Below are 22,152 nucleotides of genomic sequence, written 5' to 3' on the forward strand. Positions count from 1 at the left end.
CCCCACCTGATGACAGACAAGACCCACTTGTCGGAAATCAGAGCTGACCAACGGTCCAGAAACAGACGAGCCCCCACAGCGGCATAGTCACTTCTGTCCTGCACCAGAGGGAGGCTGTTGGTGCTGCTGCTGAGGCCGGGACTTATAATGGAACGCGGCCCCCCGACCACAAAAGGGCTGAGAGGACAAACCCCCTTGAAACCCCTGCTTCTGGAAGAAAGACCTTTTCTTAGGAGCAGGCTGAAAAGGCTTCAACAATTTCTTCTCCTCCGCAGAGAGCTGCACCATCATATTCACAGAATCCCCAAAAAGACGGGGACCCTCAAAAGGCAGTTTACGGACCAAGGCCTTCTGTGCAGCCTCAAGACGCCAAGGTTTTGTCCACAGAGACCTCCTCCCAGCCACCGCCGCCCCAGCGGCCGAGGAAAAAGCAGACAAGGAATCAAAAGTGACATCCGAGAGGAATTGTGCCAAGACCTCCATTTCAGCCAACACAGGCGTAGGGTCCGCCTGATCCTGAAGACAAACAGTTTCTCGAAATCCTTAAGCAGGACCTGCGAAGCATAGGCTGCATAAGTGCTAGCACGCACCCCTAAGTGAGAAGCGGCGTAAGAACGCTTGAGAGCATACTCCACCTTACGCTCCACCGGATCAGACAAGGAAGCCTCCTCCGAGGACAAAGATGAGGAAGAGGCGGAAGCCATAGAGGTCAAAAGAGAATTAAACTTTGGAATCGCAGTAAACTGGGAATCAAAGTCCGCCAGGCGATACCGCTTCTCCAGGAAACGTGGAATACCCTACTTATCCACCTCAAGCCACTCCTTTGTGAGGACATCCCTCAGGACATCATGGAAGGGGAGGTCATCCACCAGAGAGAAACTATACTGAGCGTAAAATCCCTCCTCAGCCAGGGATTTAGGGTCAAACCCAAGCACCTCTCGAATAAGGATCAGCATGTCAGAAAAAACCTTGCCCTGGACGTACTTTCCCTTAGGGGAATTGTCCAGGTCTTCCTCATCATCCTTAGCCCGCTTAGCTGCAGGCTCCAGAAGCACAGACTGAACCGCAGAATTAATCATGTCCTGTAAATCCGCCCTAAAAATCTGCAAGATGTCATCCTCCTGCAGATCCTGAACATTATGCTGCTTGGAAAGTGCCTTAGCAGGCACAGGTGAAGAAGCCCCTTCACTCATGGCGAGAAATCCAGGGTCCAACCAACAGGAACTCACCACACAATAAAAGGAAGTGCCCAGCAACCTCCAAAAAATACTGCCCCCAATCACCCAAAGGTGAGACAGACGAAGGAAATAAAAAAAGGGCAGCCCTGTAGTCTCCGCCCACAGCAATAGTCAAAAGAGAATGGCCGCAGGGGCCGGACGCTGCACGAGAGTCCCAGGGCGAGGAAACCAACAAAAACTCCCCGCTCCAGGACAGCACATGAACGGGGAGCGGTCCTGACCCCAGAACAGGAGCGCGGTCGACCGGAATACCGGAGCAGCCGCGCCGATAAAACAACAAGGAAAACAATGCAGAAACATAAAACTGCAATTTTAAACACTCATGGCATCGTCCTGAAGAAAATCCAGACCAGGAACTGGGAGCACTAGTGTTCCGACTCCCGTCGGAGCAGAAAAAAAACAGGCATGGCGGTAGGTGGGCGGGGCTTATGTAGTTTAAACATACTGGTGTTGTGATTGGCTGGGTGGAGGCAGGACTGCCTCACGTTTTTAGGACTGGGACAGGGAGGACCCATGAGGGGGTAATAGACACAAGATCACAATGAAATCGGAGATTAGCTCATTATATGTAGGTGCTTACTCGTGAAGCATATTTTAAAAGTACAAATTTGTGTGTAAGCGACACAGGTGCGGAACAGTAGTTTAAGGGGCTAATCATGAGTTGCATGGTGCAAGGAGGCGGTGATTACCAATTCCATGCAGTAATTAATCCCTCAACAAAGCAATTACGAGCTAAAGCCCCCGGAATGGGGAACAGCCATGCTAACCTAGGATTAAAATGCCCTATTTCCAAGGGATTTTTCACTCCCATTTATCACTTGCTCTTAATCCTGTGATAAATGTGGAGAGGAGTCAATCTGGGTTGTGACTGCGTGCTGCAAATGGTGACTTAAATCGGTTTTGGGGCAGGTGTTTGGGTACATTTTTGCCTGGATGCTGGCGGCCCGATCCGCGGCCCCAACAGCATAAGTACCGAGAGGCCTGCTGCAGTTGAAGCACATTCTGCCATTGCCTCGGTTGGTATCCCCTCCCCAAGCCTCTAAAAGGGTGAAAACATTGGTGAAACTGGAGCATCCGCAGAGCGAGCCCAAGAGAGCAAGCCCAAAGGCCCAAGACAGTGTGCCAGTGCCTTGAGACCCTTAAAATGTTTTAGGTCAGAGCTTCCTAAACGTTTTAGAACCACGAACGACTTTTTAATATGAAAACTTTAAGAACTCACTTAGCTTTGATTGACATGTAACTAAAGCATTGTGTGGTAGTGCGTTGCCATTTACAGACAGCACATTTCCATTGAAATGGTCACTAAATTTGATCAGGCATACAGCTGTACAGAAAACTATATAGTTGTACTGATAAAACTATACTGCACTCAAATTATAATGTGTGGAAATCCGGTTTCAGTGAATATTTATTATTTGGGTATCACCAAGTAAAGAGTCGTGATTTGTCCTACTAAATATTTGTTTCCTTCACATTTCAGAATTTCAAAAAAAATGTGTTCCATTTTTGCTTTCTTAGCTACTGAATGTGTACAGCTCATTTACAGGTATTTACATTTTGTGTGTTATGAATATAAGCCATCCTACAACCTCTCCTTTCACACTTGCACCCCAGCATGATTGTCACATAATTCACTTCACTTTTCTTTCTCTGACCGCAAAGACATGCAAGTGAATCTCTCCAGGAGGCAGCTGGTATTTACGGACCTGGTCTGTTGGTTGGCTGAAAACGCATTGGGGTTCAGACGGCTGGCTTTCTGGTGCACAGGCCCCAAAGCAAGCCTGTGCAACCTTTTGATCTTCCTGTTGACTGGTGGGCAAGATCCTGGTTTTGCCCAGATGCCTAAAAGAGCGTCTGTGAGGGCTCCAATAAATGGCAATTGAGGCTTCTGGTTGGTTTGTCTGGGATGCACAGCCCTTCTGTCAACACAATAGTCTTTACCTCAATGGTGGGTTGTGTGAGGAGTAAGATTTATGTTCTCCTCATCACTGTGGCAAAGGAGGCAGACTCTTCTCCAGCTACATTTGGGAAAGGGGAGTGCAGGCCAGTGTCAGGAGAGGTATCCAGGCCACTGGCATCCCGCAAATCCAGAAATAAGTTTTCAGCATCATAAACATGACTGAAATAGTGATCGTCTTATCTGAATTAATGTTAGTGTGGAAGGAAATTGTCAGCGGTCAGAAAGAGGGTGAAGGTGAGCTCCGTGCGACCTATGTGGAGGTTGCTCTGGGTTTGCCTCGGAGTCTGAAAGGGCAATAGACTCTCTTTCAGAAATCGGCATGGGTGTCGATGCTCCAGCGTCGATGCCGAGGGCTGCAGTGCCGTAAGAAATAATAATAATGATCCACTTATATAGCGCCTAGTTACACAAACCGATGTGTCCCTGTGCTGGAGAAACCACTCTCCAAAGAGGCTGGAAAGAGCCAGAAATGCTAAACAGGCTAAAGTATATACAGGTCTCACAATTGGAAAAGGCAAGTTTTTATTTTTTTCCGGAAAATGTTTTCCGAGGGCTCAGCCCAAAGAAAGAGAGGTAATGCGTTCCAGTTTTTAGCTGCCAAGTAGCCGAACGAGCGCGCACCGATTCTGGCTCTTTGGACTTTGGGTACTTTTACCAAGTAGGCTCCGGTTGATCTAAGATAATGGGCCGGGGGATGGGGGATAAGAAGATGGTGGAGATAACTGGGGCCTTTGCCCTGCAGGCTCCGATGACAATTTAAAGAGAATTCTTTTTAGGTCTCGCGTAGTGTTGCAGCGCAACGCTCTGCGAGACCTCTTGTGAGCAAGGAGATTTCAGAAGGGGACTTGAAGCCCCGCCCCTCTTTTCCGTTGGCTGGCATCACCGTTTATGCTAAACGGTGGTCTGCCATTTGAAATGGGGTTTTTTTGTTGCCGCCCTTTCGCTTTTTTGTCCGGCCCATCCGGACTGGATCGTTTGCTTCACGGTTGTCGTGAAGCAATTTCTTATCTTAAGTTGGCATGTTATCTAAACAAGCCGTGAAACAAAGGCTCCAGTTCGGATGGGCCGTCCCAAAAGGAGGAAGGGCCTGCAGGCTGGCAGGTACAACGGGCATGGCGCGCTTTCACTTTCCAATTGCTTTTCCTTTCCGTGGCGACAGCTTCTTCTTTGTGTAAATGTGGTCTGTGCTCATCAACATACCAGCTTTGGATGAGACAACTCATGAAGCAGCACAGACAGTGTAAGTGTAACAAAAGACTGCTTTGATGTGACAGGTCCGCGATCACACAGATAATCCCTAGAAAAGTCTTACTTGCAAAAAAATATATTAAAAAACACCAAGTACTCACTATCAATACACATGAAATGAATAACCACTCATCCACCCGTAGACATCTCCCACACACAGGTAGTCCACAGCCCCTTTCATGAGCCATCAGTCCTATACAAACTGCTTTTCAACTAATCGTCCTAGACCTTATTTTTTCAGAAAAGGAGGAGGAGACGGACCCTTACCCTCACTGGCCACCCCGGAGGCCTGGGCACCTAATGAGGAGGGGTGTAGCCTGTACTCATGTGGACATTTTGCAAACCCCTAATGGACCCGGCTGCAGGAGCGGGGTGGCCTTTAACCACGACCCCCAGGTGTCTATGTGATGCTTGCAGGGGTGGATCTGAGGCTGCCTGTTCATTTCTTCAACCTCCGAGGGATGAAATGCTGAGCCAGCCCCAAGAACCTTGGAACCTTGGACCTGTTGGGTGCACACTGAGCTCCACAGCAGGCGCATTGACCCACTGAAGCGGACTGTCCATATCCGACAATCTTTAATTGGATCTCTCCAAGGTTGGACTTGGCGGCCCGGAACCTACAGGGCATCGGACATGGCACCTTGTTGAGAATCTCGGCCTGCCCCCGGTTGGCACTGGCACCTCCTGCCCGGCCGCATTCCTTGGGCGGCACACCTGTGTCATCAAGAGGAGAAGGGAGTGCAACCTAAGAGACTGATAACTCATTAATGCCCCAGCTGCACTCTCAGGGGTGTGTGATACCGCAATCCTACTGGTGAAACCACTCCTGCCAGTCACTAGGTGCTATGTTCTGCAGGTCCTCAATAGTGAACTCAAACAAGGCACTACATTCTGCTCATTGTCTACAGTGTCCGCATAAATGCAGGGTCTACATTCAGTCGATCCTGTACACCCAGGGAATGAGGCACAGCATTCTGTTGTTCGTGTTCAACGAATATGACTGCAAGGCGCTACACTTTGTTCAACGTGTGCAGTGTGATCCCGCAGCGGCGGCCCGGGCAGCTTCCTATTTCAGCCTCTCTTTTGTTAAGGATTAGAGACGGGGGTTGCAGAGTCTGAGGCTCTCTGTGAGGGAACGTGCCCCCCCCTCCCCCGTGGCACCCCAGAAGACACACGCAGCCTTTAGTGCCCAGGCAAACGACCCACAGGCGGGGGGGCGAGGGTGAAAACATGCGCATGTCCCGACATGCCTATTGTGGGCATAAGTCTCTCTGGCAAGGAGGTGTATGTGGCAGAGCAGGGGGGTCCAATCCCATTCAGGGGGATACAGACAACAGCTCTCGCCCCCAGGCAGAAAGGGAAAACCAGTGAAATATGGGGGGGGGGGGGGGGAGGTGATCTGTGATTGGGCAGTGTCGGTGAATTCTTAAAACATAACGACCCATGTTTCTTTTGGCATCTACAATTTTAGGGAAAGATATGGGTGTTATAAGCCTATAGATGTATTGCCATCATTTTGTTTGTGTGTATAATGAACGTGTTCAGAAAGCATAAATGCACAGGGCCAACAGCTTCTTTGAAATGCAGTATGTCTCACATTTATAAACATTTTAGCTATTGGCACTGTAAATGACAATGCCATTTATTTATGTGTTAATTATCAAAGCAGATAAATAAAAGGCATTGCCATTTACAATGCCAATATCTTAAACTCTTGCAAATGCGAGACCTATTACATTGCAAATGCTTGTTTCAATAGGTAGCCAGTGCAGAGTCTAGGGCTTTCGAGGCATAAGCTCTTCTAGGAAGGTTGAGGACCAGACGTGCCGTGGCATTCTGGATGCGTTGCAGCTTGTAGAAGACATTTTTTTTGCTGTCCCACGGTAGAGAGTGTTTCCATGGTCTAGCTGGGAAGTTACAAGGGCATGAACCAAGGTTTTTCTAGCCGATAAAGGGAGAATGTCCAGGGTTTTTCTAAACTTTTTTAGAATTCTAAAGCATATTCTTGTGACCTTCCTAATGTGAGTCTCAAAAGAGAGTTTGGGGTCCAGCCATACACCTAGGTTTTTTGCTTCCTCCTATGGGATAGGCGTGGGACCCAGATTCTGGGGCCACCAAGCTGAGGACCAAATGGAGGAGGGCTTTCTTATGATTAGGACCTCGGTTTTGCTGCCATTCAATTTAAGGCACTTACTCGACATCCAGGAGGCAAGGCCCCTCAGGCAGGAGGAGAACTGGGTGGCTGTTTCCTCTATGTTTTGGGAGAGGGGGACAATAAGTTTTGTGTCATCCGCGTAAGACACAATGGTGACATTGTGTTTTTCCACAATCTCTGCCACGGGTCCGAAATAAAGGTTAAAAAGAGTTGGACTTAAAATTGAGCCCTGTGGAACACGTTGTGAGAGTGGGATGATTTTTGAGATGCGTGGACGCTGCACAACTCGAAATCTGCAATCCTGGAGTAAGGAGGTCATCCATTTTAGGGCTTCTTCTTTAACCCGCACGACCCAAGTCACTGTAGGAGTAGTTTGTGGGATACCATGTCAAAGGCTGCGCTGAGGTCAAGTACGACCAGAGCTGCAGTCTGACCCTCATCAGCATGCCTACGTAGTGTCTCAGTAGCAAGAAGCAGCGCTGACACGGTAAAGTGCGCAGCTCTAAAACCTGATTGCGTAGGATGGAGTTGGTTGTTCCAGTTGATGTGGTCAACCAATTGAGAGTTCAACACTTTCTCTGCTATTTTAGAGAAATAAGGCAGCTGTGAAATAGGGCATGGTTATCCAATAGACCTGGGTCAGCTGATGTTTTTTTCTTTAAGGGGAGGACGATCGCCTGTTTCCACTGACACGGGACCAAACCACAGCCGAAGGAAAGCTCCAGGAGCTGCCGAACATAAGGCAGTATTGTGTTGAGTCCTTCCCTGATGACCTTCGGCGAGGCTGGATGCACTGGGGGGCAAAATTTAATACTGAAGGCTACACCTTGTAACTCCTCCAGCATAGGAGGGTAAAACTCTGAAAGGGCGCTGCCCTCAAACGTGAGATATCTGTGAGGGAGGAGGAGAGAGCCATTACGAGCCTCATAAGTGAAAGAGTCGTATATTTTAGCTACTTTCGTCGTCTGCATCGCTATCAAACTAAAAAAGTAGGCCACTTCAAGACGAGTGCCACAGCAGGCATCTGGGATGGACACGCTGGTGGTAGGCCGACTGGAGGCCACATTGGATCTTTTCAGCTCGAATGCACGCCAAATGGGTCCCCGTTGGGTACCAAAAATTTGGTACATGGCTTCTCTAAACTCTCAAAGCTGTTGCAGCGCTGTTGCGGAGCTCTGTAAGCAGGGACAGGGACCGATTTTGCGGCCTCTGCTAACCAGGGCATCACAAAAGTTCGGGTGATGGGATAGGTGGGATGAGGGAGAGCTGTGTTTGGACTGCTTATGTTTTTACTCTTTTTGGACATTCCTGATGACCTCGATTTTGAGGATGACTGGTTATGAGATCGGCCCCAGGAGTGGGGGTGCGTCGGTGTCCTGAGCCTCGCCCTGGCACGGACATCTCCTTGTGGAAATCCTTACACAAATTAAATCTTGAAGTCTTAGGAGGGGACATAACCCTTGCACACAAACATTTTTGAGGGAAAACCTTGGACAGACTTGAGGGAGAAAGCTCTGGATCAGCATAAGAAGACGCACAAAGAAAGCATTGGATGTCAGTGCACGGAGGTGGTGTAGATATTCTTCTTTAACCCACGCGACCCAAGTCACTGTAGGAGTAGTTTGTGAGATACCGTGTCAAAGGCTGCGCTGAGGTCAAGTAAGACCAGAACTGAAGTCTGACCCACATCAGCACGCCTACGTAGTGTCTCAGTAGCAAGAAGCAGCGCTGACTTGGTAGAGTGGGCGGCTCTAAAACCTGATTGCGTGGTATGGAGTAGGTTGTTCCAGTTGATGTGGACAACCAATTGGGAGTTCACCACTTTCTCTGTTATTTTAGAGAAATAAGGCAGGAGTGAAATAGGGCGTAGATTATCCAATAGACCTGGGTCAGCTGATATTTTTTTCTTTCAGGTGAGGACGATCGCCTGTTTCCACTGACACGGGACCACACCACACCAGGTGCTGCTGGCTGAGCTAATGTTCCCTGGCATTTAATGATCCCCGCCAGGTGGTTTGCGACCAGAGAAATGAATCGACACTCCACCCTACTCCACAAATACAGAGCCTCCCGTCATATGACCCAACTACACCCTACTTATTGTAATACCACATTGTGGTGGGGTTGTCCATGAGTACATGCAAAAGCCTCCCTTTGATGAACAGCAGAAACGCCTTCAACATGAGATAAATTGCCCTCAACCCCAACAGACTGATATGGAGCCAGACTTCTGCCAGAGACCAGAATCCCCTGATCACCTTCCCCAGATGACCTCCCCAGTAAACTAGTGATGCGTCGATCACCACTGTCCACTCTGGATGGGGAAGTGAGAGGGAGATGCGGCTGGACCAATTATGTTTGAGTAGCCACCACTGCAGATTGTGAGATGACTCATCTGAAATCTAGAGGTTATCTGTCAGATTTCCTTGGTGCTGGACCCACTCAAATTTCAAGTTCCACTGCAGAGCACCTTTGGGGAGCAACACTTGCAGCAAAAAGGAGAGTAGAGGAGCACCTCTGAAAATCAATCGAGCGTGGAGGGGAGCAGTGGTAAAGAAAATACAGAAGGAAGGCCATAACTGTGTCCCATCTGTCAGACATAATTGATCACCATCCTGTGCGGAATACCTGGATTCTGTCCCACGGCCCTTCCCAGAGTGGATTTTGCTGTTAAGGGCAAACTAAAGCAGCTTAGATGCAGATGCCTTTTGGGAGTGAGACTGGTGCCCCTGTTGGCCTGACCAATGCCTGCTAGATCCCTCTCCTGTGCCTTGAAATGATTGAGGTGGCTGCTGCAGTGGTTGGGGTGACTGACCAGTTCTGTACACATGGTCCCTAGATTAGCTCATGAATTTCCAAAACTGATGCGGGAACTGGTTGATGGGAGTCACAGGAAGTGTGCCGTGGCTCTATTCTCCTTAAAAAGCCTGATGGCAAAATGGCTAAAAAGGCACGAGCCATCAAAGGGCATATCCATGACAGAGACTTACACATTTCTGAAAAATCCCATGGAATGCATCCACATTTGGCAGCAGAGCACAACACTGGTGGCAATTGCCCTCTCAGGCAGTCAGGAGTATCGAGGCCAGCACAAAACATGTCCTTTGCTGTGTTTTGTCCATCATAGATAGTTTAAAGAACAGCAGCCCTATATTCTTCCGGAATCTCTGGCAAGATCTTGCCATCAATGTCCCAGAGAACATGCATATAGCAGCCCAACACACAGGTGCAAAGACCTATCTCAGTGTCAGGCTGATCGAAGAGAACATTTGTTTTCCAAACGCCTCAATCCTCTTGGACTGCCTATCGGGAGGAGATGTGAGGAAAAAATTGGAGTTAATGACTCCTGCATGCACCACCAGCCTCTCTCTGGAGTAGGATGCCTAGTGAGAAAATCAGAGTCGCCAGGCACTGGCCTGAGATGTCTGGCCACTTGCCTATTCACTGATGGGTAGGAACAGGGCCTCGCCTGAAGAGGATCAAGGGCTCAGACGTTGACAGCCTAAGTTGTGGAAAATACATAAGAACATCAGTCTTGGTCTTAAAAGCAGCAAATCCAGGACCTCAGCTGCCTGTTGGACCACAACAGCAAATGAAACACTCTTCTCAGTTGGTGGTCCAAGTAATAAATCCACCCACATATCAGGGAAGGTATGCAGGCCCATGCCGACGGATCCAAACAGACAGACCAGCAGACGTTCATCTCCGCATCTCTAGATTTGACTTGTACGCATCACAGGGAAAGGATCTGATTATATACCTTAACCCGGATACTTACCCTACAACGCCCTGAGGAAGCCCCAGGCCGGATGGCAAGTGTAAGGGGGCGAAACACATGTTAGCAGTGAAATGTCCTACCCTGGTCTTGAAGCACTATGAAATAAACTGGAATATGTTTCAGAGAACAAGTTCTTTGTCTGACTCGTTCTGGCATCTACAAGTTCTGTACCAGAATTGGGGAAAGGGTCTCCCATTGTCAGGAACGAGTAAACCACACCATATAAGCTCTATTATTACAAGACTGCTACGGCAACTTTCTGAACAAAGGTATGCAGCCCACCTGCTTCTTATAAATCCATATAAAAACTGTCCTCATCATAATGATGGGGGGGGGGGGATCACCATCCTCTACCTCATCTTCATCTCCTTCTGGTACTATGTACGTTTTTCAGAGTCCGAGCTGAAAAGATAATTTTTGCCACATAATTTAGATAACCATGTTGCTGCATAATATAGATAACCTTGCCACATAATCCTGGTGGCCATAACAAGAGTAAATCTAAGCCTAATGTTTTGTGGGCATTCAGTTTGATGATGAAACTAGAGTCTATATAACCGTAAAACTGTTCCCATATTTCTTGGCTTCCTACATATACATTTATGATGAAACCATTGTTCACAATGAAAATAAAAATGCTGGCACTTCAGAAGTCGACTTCAGTGCTTGGTTATTTCAAAAGCCCATCAGTCAAGTTGAAAGATTTCAGCTTGAACAGAGTCGTGATCAAGGCTGTGCATAAGCCGAAACAAATATATTTCTGTAAGGAGTTGATTTATTAGATATGATGATTATGATATATGTCTAAATAAGCGGGTAGTATTACAATATGAATGCACAATTTAAGACGTCTGTATACTTGGGCGACCATCGGGGCTCAATGATGATTCCTTAATGTTGTATCATATACCATCCAAAAGAAACTGGATAGAATAAAATTACCACTACACGGAAATACTTGAACATATACGATATGTTACCTCTCCGTATGATACATAGATGGTATGTTCACTGAAAAAACACATTAAAGTGGAGTTACACTTAGATCTTTCAATAATGAAAAACAAACTGTTTTCAAACTGAAAAAAACGTTGAAATTCACTAGTTATACATAACAGGACCAAGCATAACTTGCAGTGACATATAGATCATATGTAATTATTAATGCAATATGCTAGATCACAAGCAGTGCATCATAGCAATTCAACTTATACTTAGGTCAGTTACGTATAACTGGTGAATTCCAGTCATTTATTGGTTTTAAAACTGTAATTTTTTAATATTAGAAGACTTGGGTAGACTCCATTTTAACTTTTGTTTTTCCATGAATTTCTACGGTTTTTAAAGCAAGTTAAAATCTTACAACCTTACCTACGTATAACTCCACTTTAACCAGTTTTTTTTCAGTCAGCTTCATTATTATTATTTATTTTTTAACAATACATCTGCTGCCAACCCACTGCCATTTATGGCCTTCAGCCTGACTCTGCATCTAATCCACTGCAGGTGACCAAACCCTGTGAGTGGACAAACGCCCACAGACCCTCACTGTGCATTCATTTTTTTTTCCCCCTCGATCCTCCGGGACTCCCGCAGGAGTACAGGGGTCTTTGCTGGCTCTCTTGGGACCACAATGAGGCTACACTGGCACCCTCTGGAAGGGAATTCCACGGACCACAGCAAGCCAAAAATATTTTATAAAAAAATGTTGCCCTTTGGTGACCCCAACCACCCCCCCTCCACCCCAACCCCCAACTCTGAGTCCTGTAATGGCAACTGCAACATTTCTCCTCATGTTGCAGCCAGCCAATCACAGCAGTGGTTCCCACAGGACCAGTCAATCAATCCCTTGATTTTGTCCCAGAAGTGCTGCAGGACTTGACACTGCTATTTTTAACCTTAATTTCTCAAAAACGGCAAAAAAGATTAACACCAAATCACAAATAGCATGCTTTCAGAGTAAAGATCCACATTTCTGCAAAATTGTGTGCAATTCTGTTCAGCCGTTTTTTTTCTGTATTGTCCTCCAATTTTCTCTACGGAAATTGCGTGGTGAGAAAAGGATTTTTCTCGGTCCCCGCTTGACGGATCACCCTGAAACTTTCCAGGAAGGAACTGCTGTGGATGAAGCTTTTTTCAAGTTTCATTAAGGTTCATCAAACGGCACCAAAGTAAAACAAAACAACAAACGCTTTTCCTATGGAAACTCTGACTTACTTATAACTACACAGTGAGGACCAGCACTGTGCAATATTTTTTATGGCTATGCAGCACCATAGTCCAGTTTCACTTTTGTTCACTGGGATGTATCGAAATAACTGATGGACTCTAAACTGTGAGTGATTAAGTTTCAGTATGACCCGAAACAAGGTTGCAGCCATCTTGAAAATAAATTATCACATCATCGGAGTGTACTTGTTGGGGGGGTTTGTTGCCAAGTTTTTGTTTGCTAAGTTTATCTATATGACACAGGAGTCGCACCCGTCCAGCCAGAGTGCCAGCAATCAGTGCGCCAGTTTCATTAGGTCTCAAGAAAGTGCAATTGCTACACTAACATGGCTTGCTTTCTACCAAATAAATATTCTTAACGTCTCACAGAACACATACCACTTACCGGAAGCCAATTCTTCGAGTGTAGTGCAAGCAGTTCTTGGTGACGTGGGTCTGAAAATGTGCAGATCGACAAATTGCTCCACATTCAGGACATGTATATGGAGATTTATGCTGATGAATTCTCTGATGCGAGGAAAAACTGCAGGGGTTTGGGAGCAACATTTGACAGATACTGCAAGTCTTCTACAAATAAAGAAAGACATGGTACATGTATATGAACTCGAGGAAAGGTTTTATTGTTATTACATACGTTTATGGCAGCCACTACAATTGAAGAACAAACAGCCAGCAAATGCTTATCAGGTTCAACAGTGTTCCATTCTTAACATAACATTCTAACCCTATCATACAGAATGACGGAATGTTTCAAGACCCTAACACATACCAGATAGTTCGGCTCTGCGTTCAAAGAAGAAAATATAGGCTCTCATTACGATGTTGGTCGGCCGACACCGTTTCAGTGAGGGAACCGCCCGACCACAGGTCGGCAGTTCCGAACACCTAATTACAATGCGACCGCACACAGTGCTGCTGGAAACTTCCATTTCTCTATAGGAGCTTGTGCAGCGGGGGAAACCACCAGCAACACAAGCCCCCATAGAGAAATGGAAGTTTGTGAACATCCCTGCACCGCATGGTCCCCCTTCCGGCCCAAATGGAGGGAGGCGGAGGGAAAAGAGCCCTGCTAGGAGCCCGCGATATCGCTTTCTGACAGTCTTTCCAGGTCAGAAAGGTCGACATGTAATGGCTGTCTGAAACAGACATCATAATCCCGATGGCGGAAACGCTGTCCTTAAGGGATTATGGGGAGTTTACGAGTAACCCAAGTGCTCCATGAGCCCGTCGGAAAGCACCTGTCTGTCCCTCTGACTGCAGGCATCATAATGCGTCGGTCGAGTCGCAGCACTAGTTGCAGGTCAGACCGCATTCAACGAGCCGTCTGTTGTGGTCCGATCTGCATCATAATTATCCCCTAAGTGTGTACTCTTTAAGGATCTGAATACTTTTCTTATTTCCAGTTTCCTCAAAATTTTAACAGCTAATTTTATATGGAGAAGCACCTCACTACTTTCTAGTGATTTGAAATTATACAATTCAGAATTACACATCAACATAAGGTTATCATCACACTAGGGCCAGAGCACAAGTTAAACAACTCTAAATTAGATGGCAAATTAAAAAGTTTTACTTTTTTTTCCATTTGAAACTTCATGAAATTACTCTGCTTGCTCCAATAACCGTCATCTTAGACCAGCTCGTCATGAGGGGAGTGAAATTGAGATTAATAGCACCAGATGCAGAAGTTTAGAGGGACCAATAATGCTGGGAAGTACCCAGCAAAGCAATATCCCTTTTATGAACTGTGCATTACAGGACTGCATGGAGAGTCATGGGGCATAGAATAGGGCCAAGCAATAGCCTTGCAGCCTAGGCAGTGGTTCTTTAGAAAATAAAGAAAGTACTTGTCTTTAAACTTGAAAGAATCAAGCAATGAATGGCCAACCAAACCGGTTTATTTGCTCATTGAAGTGTTTGGTAACAGCTGGGCAACTTTGTATGAGTTGCCAACGAGCTGGCCTAGAAAGAAAACTACATAAAGATGCAACATCTTGAGCTACAACAAAATGGACCTTCCTGAACAAACTATAGAGAAAAGATATACCCTCAAAGAAGGGTGTTATGAAAAAGAGTAAAAAGTTTGTGTTTGAGCTCAAAAGGCATACACAGCAAAATATTGCATACTAGCTACTTTTGTCCAAAGGCCAGTACTAAAGTTGCATCTTTAAGAAACCCTATATTCAAGTACACCTTTACTTTCTGAGCAAAAAATGCAGTAAATCCAGCGAAATGCTCTTGTGAAAGCAAGGTAAAGCAAGTGAACAGCACAGTGTCTTATGACAGGCCAAGGAATCTAAACAGCAAACACTTCCTAAACAAAAAAAAAACAATACATCATCAATTGAGATGCCACTGGGGCTTAGTCACAAACTGTTCTTTGCAGTACGTTTGTAGTACTATTCATGTACTACAAAATGCTATTTGCAAACCAAAATGCAGAAACCTCGGCCTCTCCCATCTCTTGTATATGGGGATCTCTGCACATGTAAGCCTATGTATTTGTAGTAAATGTGGGGCAAGGAATAGAGGCTGGAAAATAGGGCATACATACTACTAAATGGGAGGGGTTTAAGGAGACTAAGGAGGGGTTTCGGGAGCAATAGGCACCCAGCCAAAAAAATAAGCCCACTGCTATTCACAAATAACACTTCTAAAACTACTAAATCCCAAAATGTCCCAAAACAGTTGTACAGTTACTCCTGTTTAGACCTGGAGTAAGTCCAGCACCACACATGGCCAGCCACTAGAACTGCAACACCGTTTCATAGAGGTAGGGTGTTAAAATAAAGTATTCCAATGAGGGCAGGGACTTAAAATCAATGTTAAAATAAATTAATATTTTCAACTTTAACAAATATAAAATGTATTTAATGGTAAAAATACATATATATTTAAACTGAAGTATTAAAAATAAAAAATCTGTACATTTTTAGTAATGTTCAATACATATTAAATAAAAAGTAAACATGTATACTGCAGTTGGGATTTTAATATTTTAATAAAATCTTATAGACAAAATGTATTTAAAGGAATTAATTTGAATATACTTTTAAGATAAATGTGCTGTAACTTATTTTATTTGTCATAGGTTTAAAACTATATATACAATTATTCATAAATACTTAACATTCAACTATTTGATTTTTTTTGTGGAGTTTAATAAACTTTTTTACTTTCCCCTATGCCTTACAATAAGGAGATCTCTGTCCCAGTGGCAGAGATATCCACATACGCATGAAAAGCTACTGGTCGTAACTTTACACTTGAAAATTTGGCTCCATCCCCTGGTTTCAAGGGGTGGGGACATGTAAGTCTACACTCTGGAGACTCTTTACACATGGAAATGGTTTACAGCCAATTGTAGTGAAGTTACTTCAAAGTGTAAGAGTAAACTTACAAATAGACAAATCCACACTTGTGAAGTTACCTTTGTAAATAAGACCCATAGCGTCTGCAAAGTATATACATCAGAGAACAGGCATAAGACTTTGATCCAAAGCTACACATCATTCTGCATTTGTGGTGCAAAAAACAGGGGTCCTTGATACCTCATTATGAAAACCAAATGGAAGCACAAATGAACAATATACCCATCCAGAAAATGCCATGATATGGATGGACAGCCGATCCCAGAAATAGCAAACCATGACAAACACATTAAAATCAATGGCTGAAGGGGTCTGTCCCAAAGCCCACTCTCTCTCTGTCCTTCTTGTACTTTTTTTGAAGAATTGATTACATGAGTTATCAATTCAATGAAGCTCTCTGTTGCCAAACCTAGAAATCGGAATACTCAACATTTCGAATAAGTTAATATTTTGTTTGCCTGAACTTGCAAAAGTTTAACTTTAGTAAGAACAAATATGCTTAGTTGTAGAAATAGCTTTTAATGATAGTGCCAACTTCAACAAACTAAAGAGAGTATATGTAGCAACCTAAGCTATTCATTTACTTAATAAATAGCATGTATTTTTCAGGAGAATGCCATGTACAACAAACTAGAGATGGGAGAGGATATCCATCAGATGAAGTAATGTGCTTAATAGCATGAACAGTAAAATTCAAGTGTAGAAAGACATTAAGTGCAGTCATGAAAATAGCATTCTCACACTGCTGTATTGTACTCCAGCATTTATATGAGTTACTACACCTATGTAGGGAAATGAAGCACTGGCCTACATGGGCCACAAGCTGTGCCATATATGGTGCGTGGTTAGGAGTGGGGTTGTCTTCGTTTTTGATTCTAAGTAGGAGTATTTTAATGTCATGCGTGATGACCACCGAGGTGTGGTTGTTGTACAATGGGACGCACAGCTTAGCTGTTTGGTGGGTTAAGTGGTGTGAGAGATAGACACACACTTTATGGTTTTTTTTGTAAATTGGCAGATTTGAGCATCTCTGCAGGTCCCGTTAGGGGATTTTTTTATAATCATAGTCTGCTTAGCTAGTTACAGTACTAGGTTGTCCAAGCTGGCATTTTGTTTAAAGCTTTTTATCAACAAGGTATTGTTCACACACAGAAAACACGCTTCAGTCAAGCGAGAGAAACAACTGATCTGGATAAATCAGAAAGGCAAACAGGAAGGCCCTGAAGGCCTGGCTTTTTCCAATAGAGGTGGGAAAAACAATTCCCTAGTTCTTAGAGGGATCCAAAGAAGGGCTGTGGCTTGGCTTCAACAGTCAAATCCAGAGCTGAAACATTACCAGATTTGGCACGGAAATCAAATAACAAACATGTAAAATTAAGATAAAAATTCTATAAAAAAAAAAAGTTTATTTCATCAACAGTTGTAAGTGTTATACTAATACATTAGACTGTGCGCAGTGAAAGCTATTTACTGAAAATTATTTTTCAACATAAACTTCTACATACTCAAGCATGCTTAGAAACATTCAAGAATACCTTTGTGGCCAGATGCTGTTGTCATGACTCAACCAAGAAAGGTACCAGTTTTTCAAGGGCACCGTGTATAACTTTGGCCAATGTTGTGGTCATGTTAAATACCATTATTGCCCAGTATATCATCATAAAAAAACGATGTTCTATAACCCACACACTGAACTGACTTCATTCACAGTGCTCTCAAATGAGTTGCTCCAGGAAAGCAAGACACTAAAATAAAAAGATTTGCCTAGAGTCACAAAATGTGATCAAGTGAGAAATTAGAGATTAGAGCTCAGGTCTTCACACACATTGTGCATTCAGCCGTTGGATGAATTTCTCCTTTATTCTCCCTTTTAACAACAAAGTGTTCGTTCATGAGCTCAATTAAATACACTACATCACACTAAATCAGTCTGACTCTACATATAATAACCAGCACGAGGTTAACCACTAACTTTAGGTTACAGAGTAGTGTGTACCCCGCCATCAAGTACTTCAACGCCTCATCAGGGGTAGTATGCGCTTCATAAATACAATTTTATTAAAATACAATGTAACATGTATGTTACATGGTTAAGGATTCTTTTTTTGTTTGTCAGCAATTTCAAAGCCAAGTGTAGAGGCAATGACCTCACACAATGTGGCGCACTGCAAATGAAAGGAGCAGGAAGAAAGTGGTTCGTTAGCCCTGATTGAGAAGCTTTAGTATGCTCTGCAAAATTTAAATAAAAAGAGAAGGAAAGAAATTGAAGGGAATCTACAAAAAGATAAAATAGTCAAATAAAGGACTGGCGCACCAGCCTTGGCACTAAAGCACACTAATTTTTATGCGGATGTGCACATGTAGTCGGACAAATGGTACCCACAGGGCAAAAAGCCAATGACCAACTGAGCTTGCCTTCCCCCAAAAAACTAGCATTAATTATTTTAGTGCAAATCTTCTTCTCATAGGATTAGTTAGAGAGGGTAATCATGGCCAAAATATCTGCCTACAAAGGTAATCTGTAAGCTTTCATGTAATAAAATAAATGCGTGCAGTCTTTAACATGGTGCAATTACAATTTACAATTAAAAGCCTACTAGCTTTAACATATGCGTTTGAAAATACATAAAACAGGTCTACTGAGTTTTTCATCATTTCATATTAAACAGGTCAGACCTATGGCATCAGAAACATCTTTTGCCAATAAACCAAACAGGCCTGCTTGTAGGTTTTCAAAACACAAATAAAAGGCATTGTCATTTACATTGCCAATAGCTGAAACTCTTGCAAATGCGAGACATATTGCAATGCAAATGCTTGTTGAGCTCTGAGATGGAGGCGACAGCATGTATAGGAAGGCAGGGACCGTAACGCCAAGCCACGCATTTCAAAATAAGGAGGGAGGAGGCGGCAGCTGCAGCCAAAACAGACCTCAGTCTTTGAATGCACAGGAATTGTGGCAAGATAAGAGCAAGATTTACAGCCCTGTTTACATCAGAGCTCTGTAAACCACGAGCACTGGTCTGGAGTGCTCCAGCTTAAAGAAAGAAATAGTGCTCACAAGCTCTGAGTAACAATACATGTAACAGGGGCAGTCCTTGAAAATGGGCGGAGCTTTTAAAGCCCATATCCTAAATACAGCATATCTCGCAGAGACAGCGCAAGCACTGCCTAGATGAGACCTAAAAATGGCAAGCTCAGGTTGTAACAATGTTTTATAACGTCAACTGGTTGAGAGCTGGGTTTGTGTCAATATAGACTTGTGATGGGTGGTGGAGGAGAGAGACTTGGGGTGGAATCAAGAGTAGGCAACCTTGGTGTTCATGAGACAAATACAGGAAGTGTGCGGTGGTGGAAGGAAGAGACTTGAGGTCAAGTCAAGAGTAGACAGCCTTGGTGTTCATGTGATAGAAAGATAGGAAGGGTACCGTGGTGGAGGAAAAAGGCTTGAGGTGCAATCAAGAGCAGGCAGTCATGGTGTTCATGAGACAAAAAGCAGGAAGTTTGGGGTGGTGGAAGGAAGAGACTTGGGGTGGTGAAATAAGAGACTTGAGGTGGAATCAAGAGTAGGCAGCCTTGGTGTTCATGAGACAAGAAGCAGGAAGTGTGGGGTGGTGGAGGAAAGAGACTTGTGGTGGAATCAAGAGTAGGCAGCCTTGGTATTCATGAGACCGAGAAGGAAGTGTAGGGTGGTGGAAGGAAGAGGCATGAGGTGGAATGGAACTAGGCAACCTTGGTGTTCGGTAACCCTGAAGTTTGACAGCACCAATGGAAGTCTCATGTGTTTAATAAACACTGGCCTCCCCCAAGTACCAGATCTGTTTTATCTGCAGCGCTTGAAAGTAAAAGACAGGTGGTCGCAGTACTCTACAAAACCTCTACATAAATAAATACAAAATGCATTATAGCTGTACATTTGAAGTATGTCAAAGCGCTCTGTGCAGCTGAAATCCACATGTTGGTACTGTCCCAAAATTTTGGGGGAAAAGCCTGTTTAAGAAATGCCAAGAGAATCTTATGTAAGCAACCCACAAGATGTCATAATTTAATTGTGAATGCAACAATTATTAAAAGCAAGTGCAGCATGTCCCACCATGTGACTGTATTTTTTCTTTTCCCGCAGGCGCACATATCTACAAAGAAACACTTCAAGATAAAGCCCAGACGAGTTTCATGATACAATAAGGTTTACCCAGACTAAGCATCTCAGTTTCTAAACATACCCCAGCTCACAAAGTTATGGTGACTGACCGTTCTAAGTATCTTTTCTGACCGAACCAATTCAATGTTACGGATTCAGTCGAACTCGCATAGCTCAGTCGGGGTAAACACCCACTGCAGAGGTCACGCGCCCAAAATAGGTAAAATACATGCACGATTTTCACTGTTTAGAATAATATATGTGAAAACAATGAACTAGAATGGAGCATATATATATACAGGTCAGTTATAGAGCTACTCACACAGCAAGTCTAGCCACAGTGCAGCCCTCATGGACCTACGCTGGACCCCACTGGTGTACACTTTGCAAGTTACATTGGCCGAACCCACAAAGCACTTCAGTAGGTTTAAGCTACGGTTATAGAACTTTCTACGTAACGTGTTGGTTACATGATGTAATACAGGAGCGTAACACATGCCCCCGACTCTTCAAGGGCCCCCCATTTAGCCAAATGTCAATTAATGTCTGTGAGACACTGGAGACTCGGGCCCCTCATCACATTCTGCGGACGCAGGGGGGTTTGTTTTGTGTTACGCCGCCAATTCAATTGTAATAAGACAGCTCAGTGGGTTTAGCCTGCTAAAAAAATCTGTGCAGCCAAGTTGAAGGCTACGGGTTCACATCTTTCACCAAATATGGATTGTCAAATAAGGGCTGTCGTCAATTAAAAAGGTCAATAAAGCGGGGAGGAGCTTAGCGCGCATCCAAGATGGTCGCGTGAGCACAGGGCTCCCCGGACCCTTTCTGCTCCTCGGAATTTATCCTGAGAATATCCTGACGTGGCTTATGGAATCTGGGAGATAAAGACCAGCTGAGCATATATCTCTTTTCAAAAATCAAATCGGACCTGGGAATCCTGAGTTGTCGTCGTCGGAACTTTTGGGACCCACCCGACGGAGGTGACCGGGGTGAAGGTGACCCGAGGGGCCGGGCTGCAATTGAACAACAGCGGCTTCAGCGCGGTGCCAGCTGCCGATCCACCACTTTCGGTTTCGGTTTTGCACTTCAGGAGACCGGCAGGGGGGTGCGCTCGGGGTGGCGAGGTGCTTCCTGGGCCTCTGCATGAGGTTTTCTTTCACCTGTCACTAGAGTGCCTATCGCCTCGGACCCCCTATACCGACATTTTGTGGTCTTCTTGCTGGTGCCCTTACACCTCTTGATTGGAGGTCCCCTTGAGTGACCGTGTTCACATGGGGGGCAAAGGGGGTCCCGAGGGGCGCAAGACCAAGGCTTCCCTCCGCGGGGGAGCAGTCCAGAGCAATAACATGGACCGCTACACCCAGGGCAGGGGGCCCTCTGGCGCTGCTGGCCTCCCCTCGGATACTGCGGAGGGAGGCACGACCGTCTCTACGGAACTATCCCTGCAGGACATTATGGGCGCCATTGATGGCATTAGGGAAACCATCGCGACGCAATATGAGGCCCTGGCCCGTAAGATTGACACTGTCGCGATTGATGTCACCCTGATCCGGGCCGACCTCTCCAAAACTAACGAGAGGGTCCAGGCTCTCGACACACGGACCTCCACCCTCGGTGCGGAGGTGTCGGATCTGCGGGCCGCGCTTGGAGACATCAGGGTGGTCAACGATCATATGGCCCGGCGGCTTGAGGACTTCGAGGGACGGGCCCGACGCAACAACATCCGCATCATAGGTGTACCGGAGTCCTCCGACGGCCGCCCGGTTGACCTCGTGGTCGAGGAACTTATCCTGAAACAGTTGTCCCCGGCTGGCCTAAGTAAGTTCTTTGCCGTGGAGCGGGCCCATCGAGTTCCGGGCGGTCGGCCACGGCCGGGGGCCCCCCCGAGGCCTATCGTGGCCAAACTGTTCCACTACAGGGACCGCGACGCTATTCTGCAGGCCTCACGGACCCACGGCCCGGTTCGTCATGAGAACTCGACCATCAATTTTTATCCGGACTTCACGCAACTGGTCCAGAAACAACGGATGGG

The 22,152-nt window shown here is 45.3% G+C and overlaps 1 protein-coding gene across 2 annotated transcripts in view; it reads right to left on the minus strand.

The window, feature by feature from the left end:
* Positions 1–22,152, minus strand: part of ZNF532 (zinc finger protein 532) — a 368,986-nt gene that overhangs the window by 93,993 nt on the left and 252,841 nt on the right. For both annotated transcript variants that reach the window (XM_085630431.1, XM_085630440.1), the window contains exon 4: positions 12,994–13,175. In XM_085630431.1, the coding sequence (XP_085486557.1) occupies positions 12,994–13,175 (182 nt within the window). The remainder of the gene's footprint in view (positions 1–12,993; positions 13,176–22,152) is intronic.

Source organism: Triturus cristatus, chromosome 2_1 (assembly GCF_964204655.1).
Source record: "Triturus cristatus chromosome 2_1, aTriCri1.1, whole genome shotgun sequence".
NCBI lineage: Eukaryota > Metazoa > Chordata > Amphibia > Caudata > Salamandridae > Triturus > Triturus cristatus.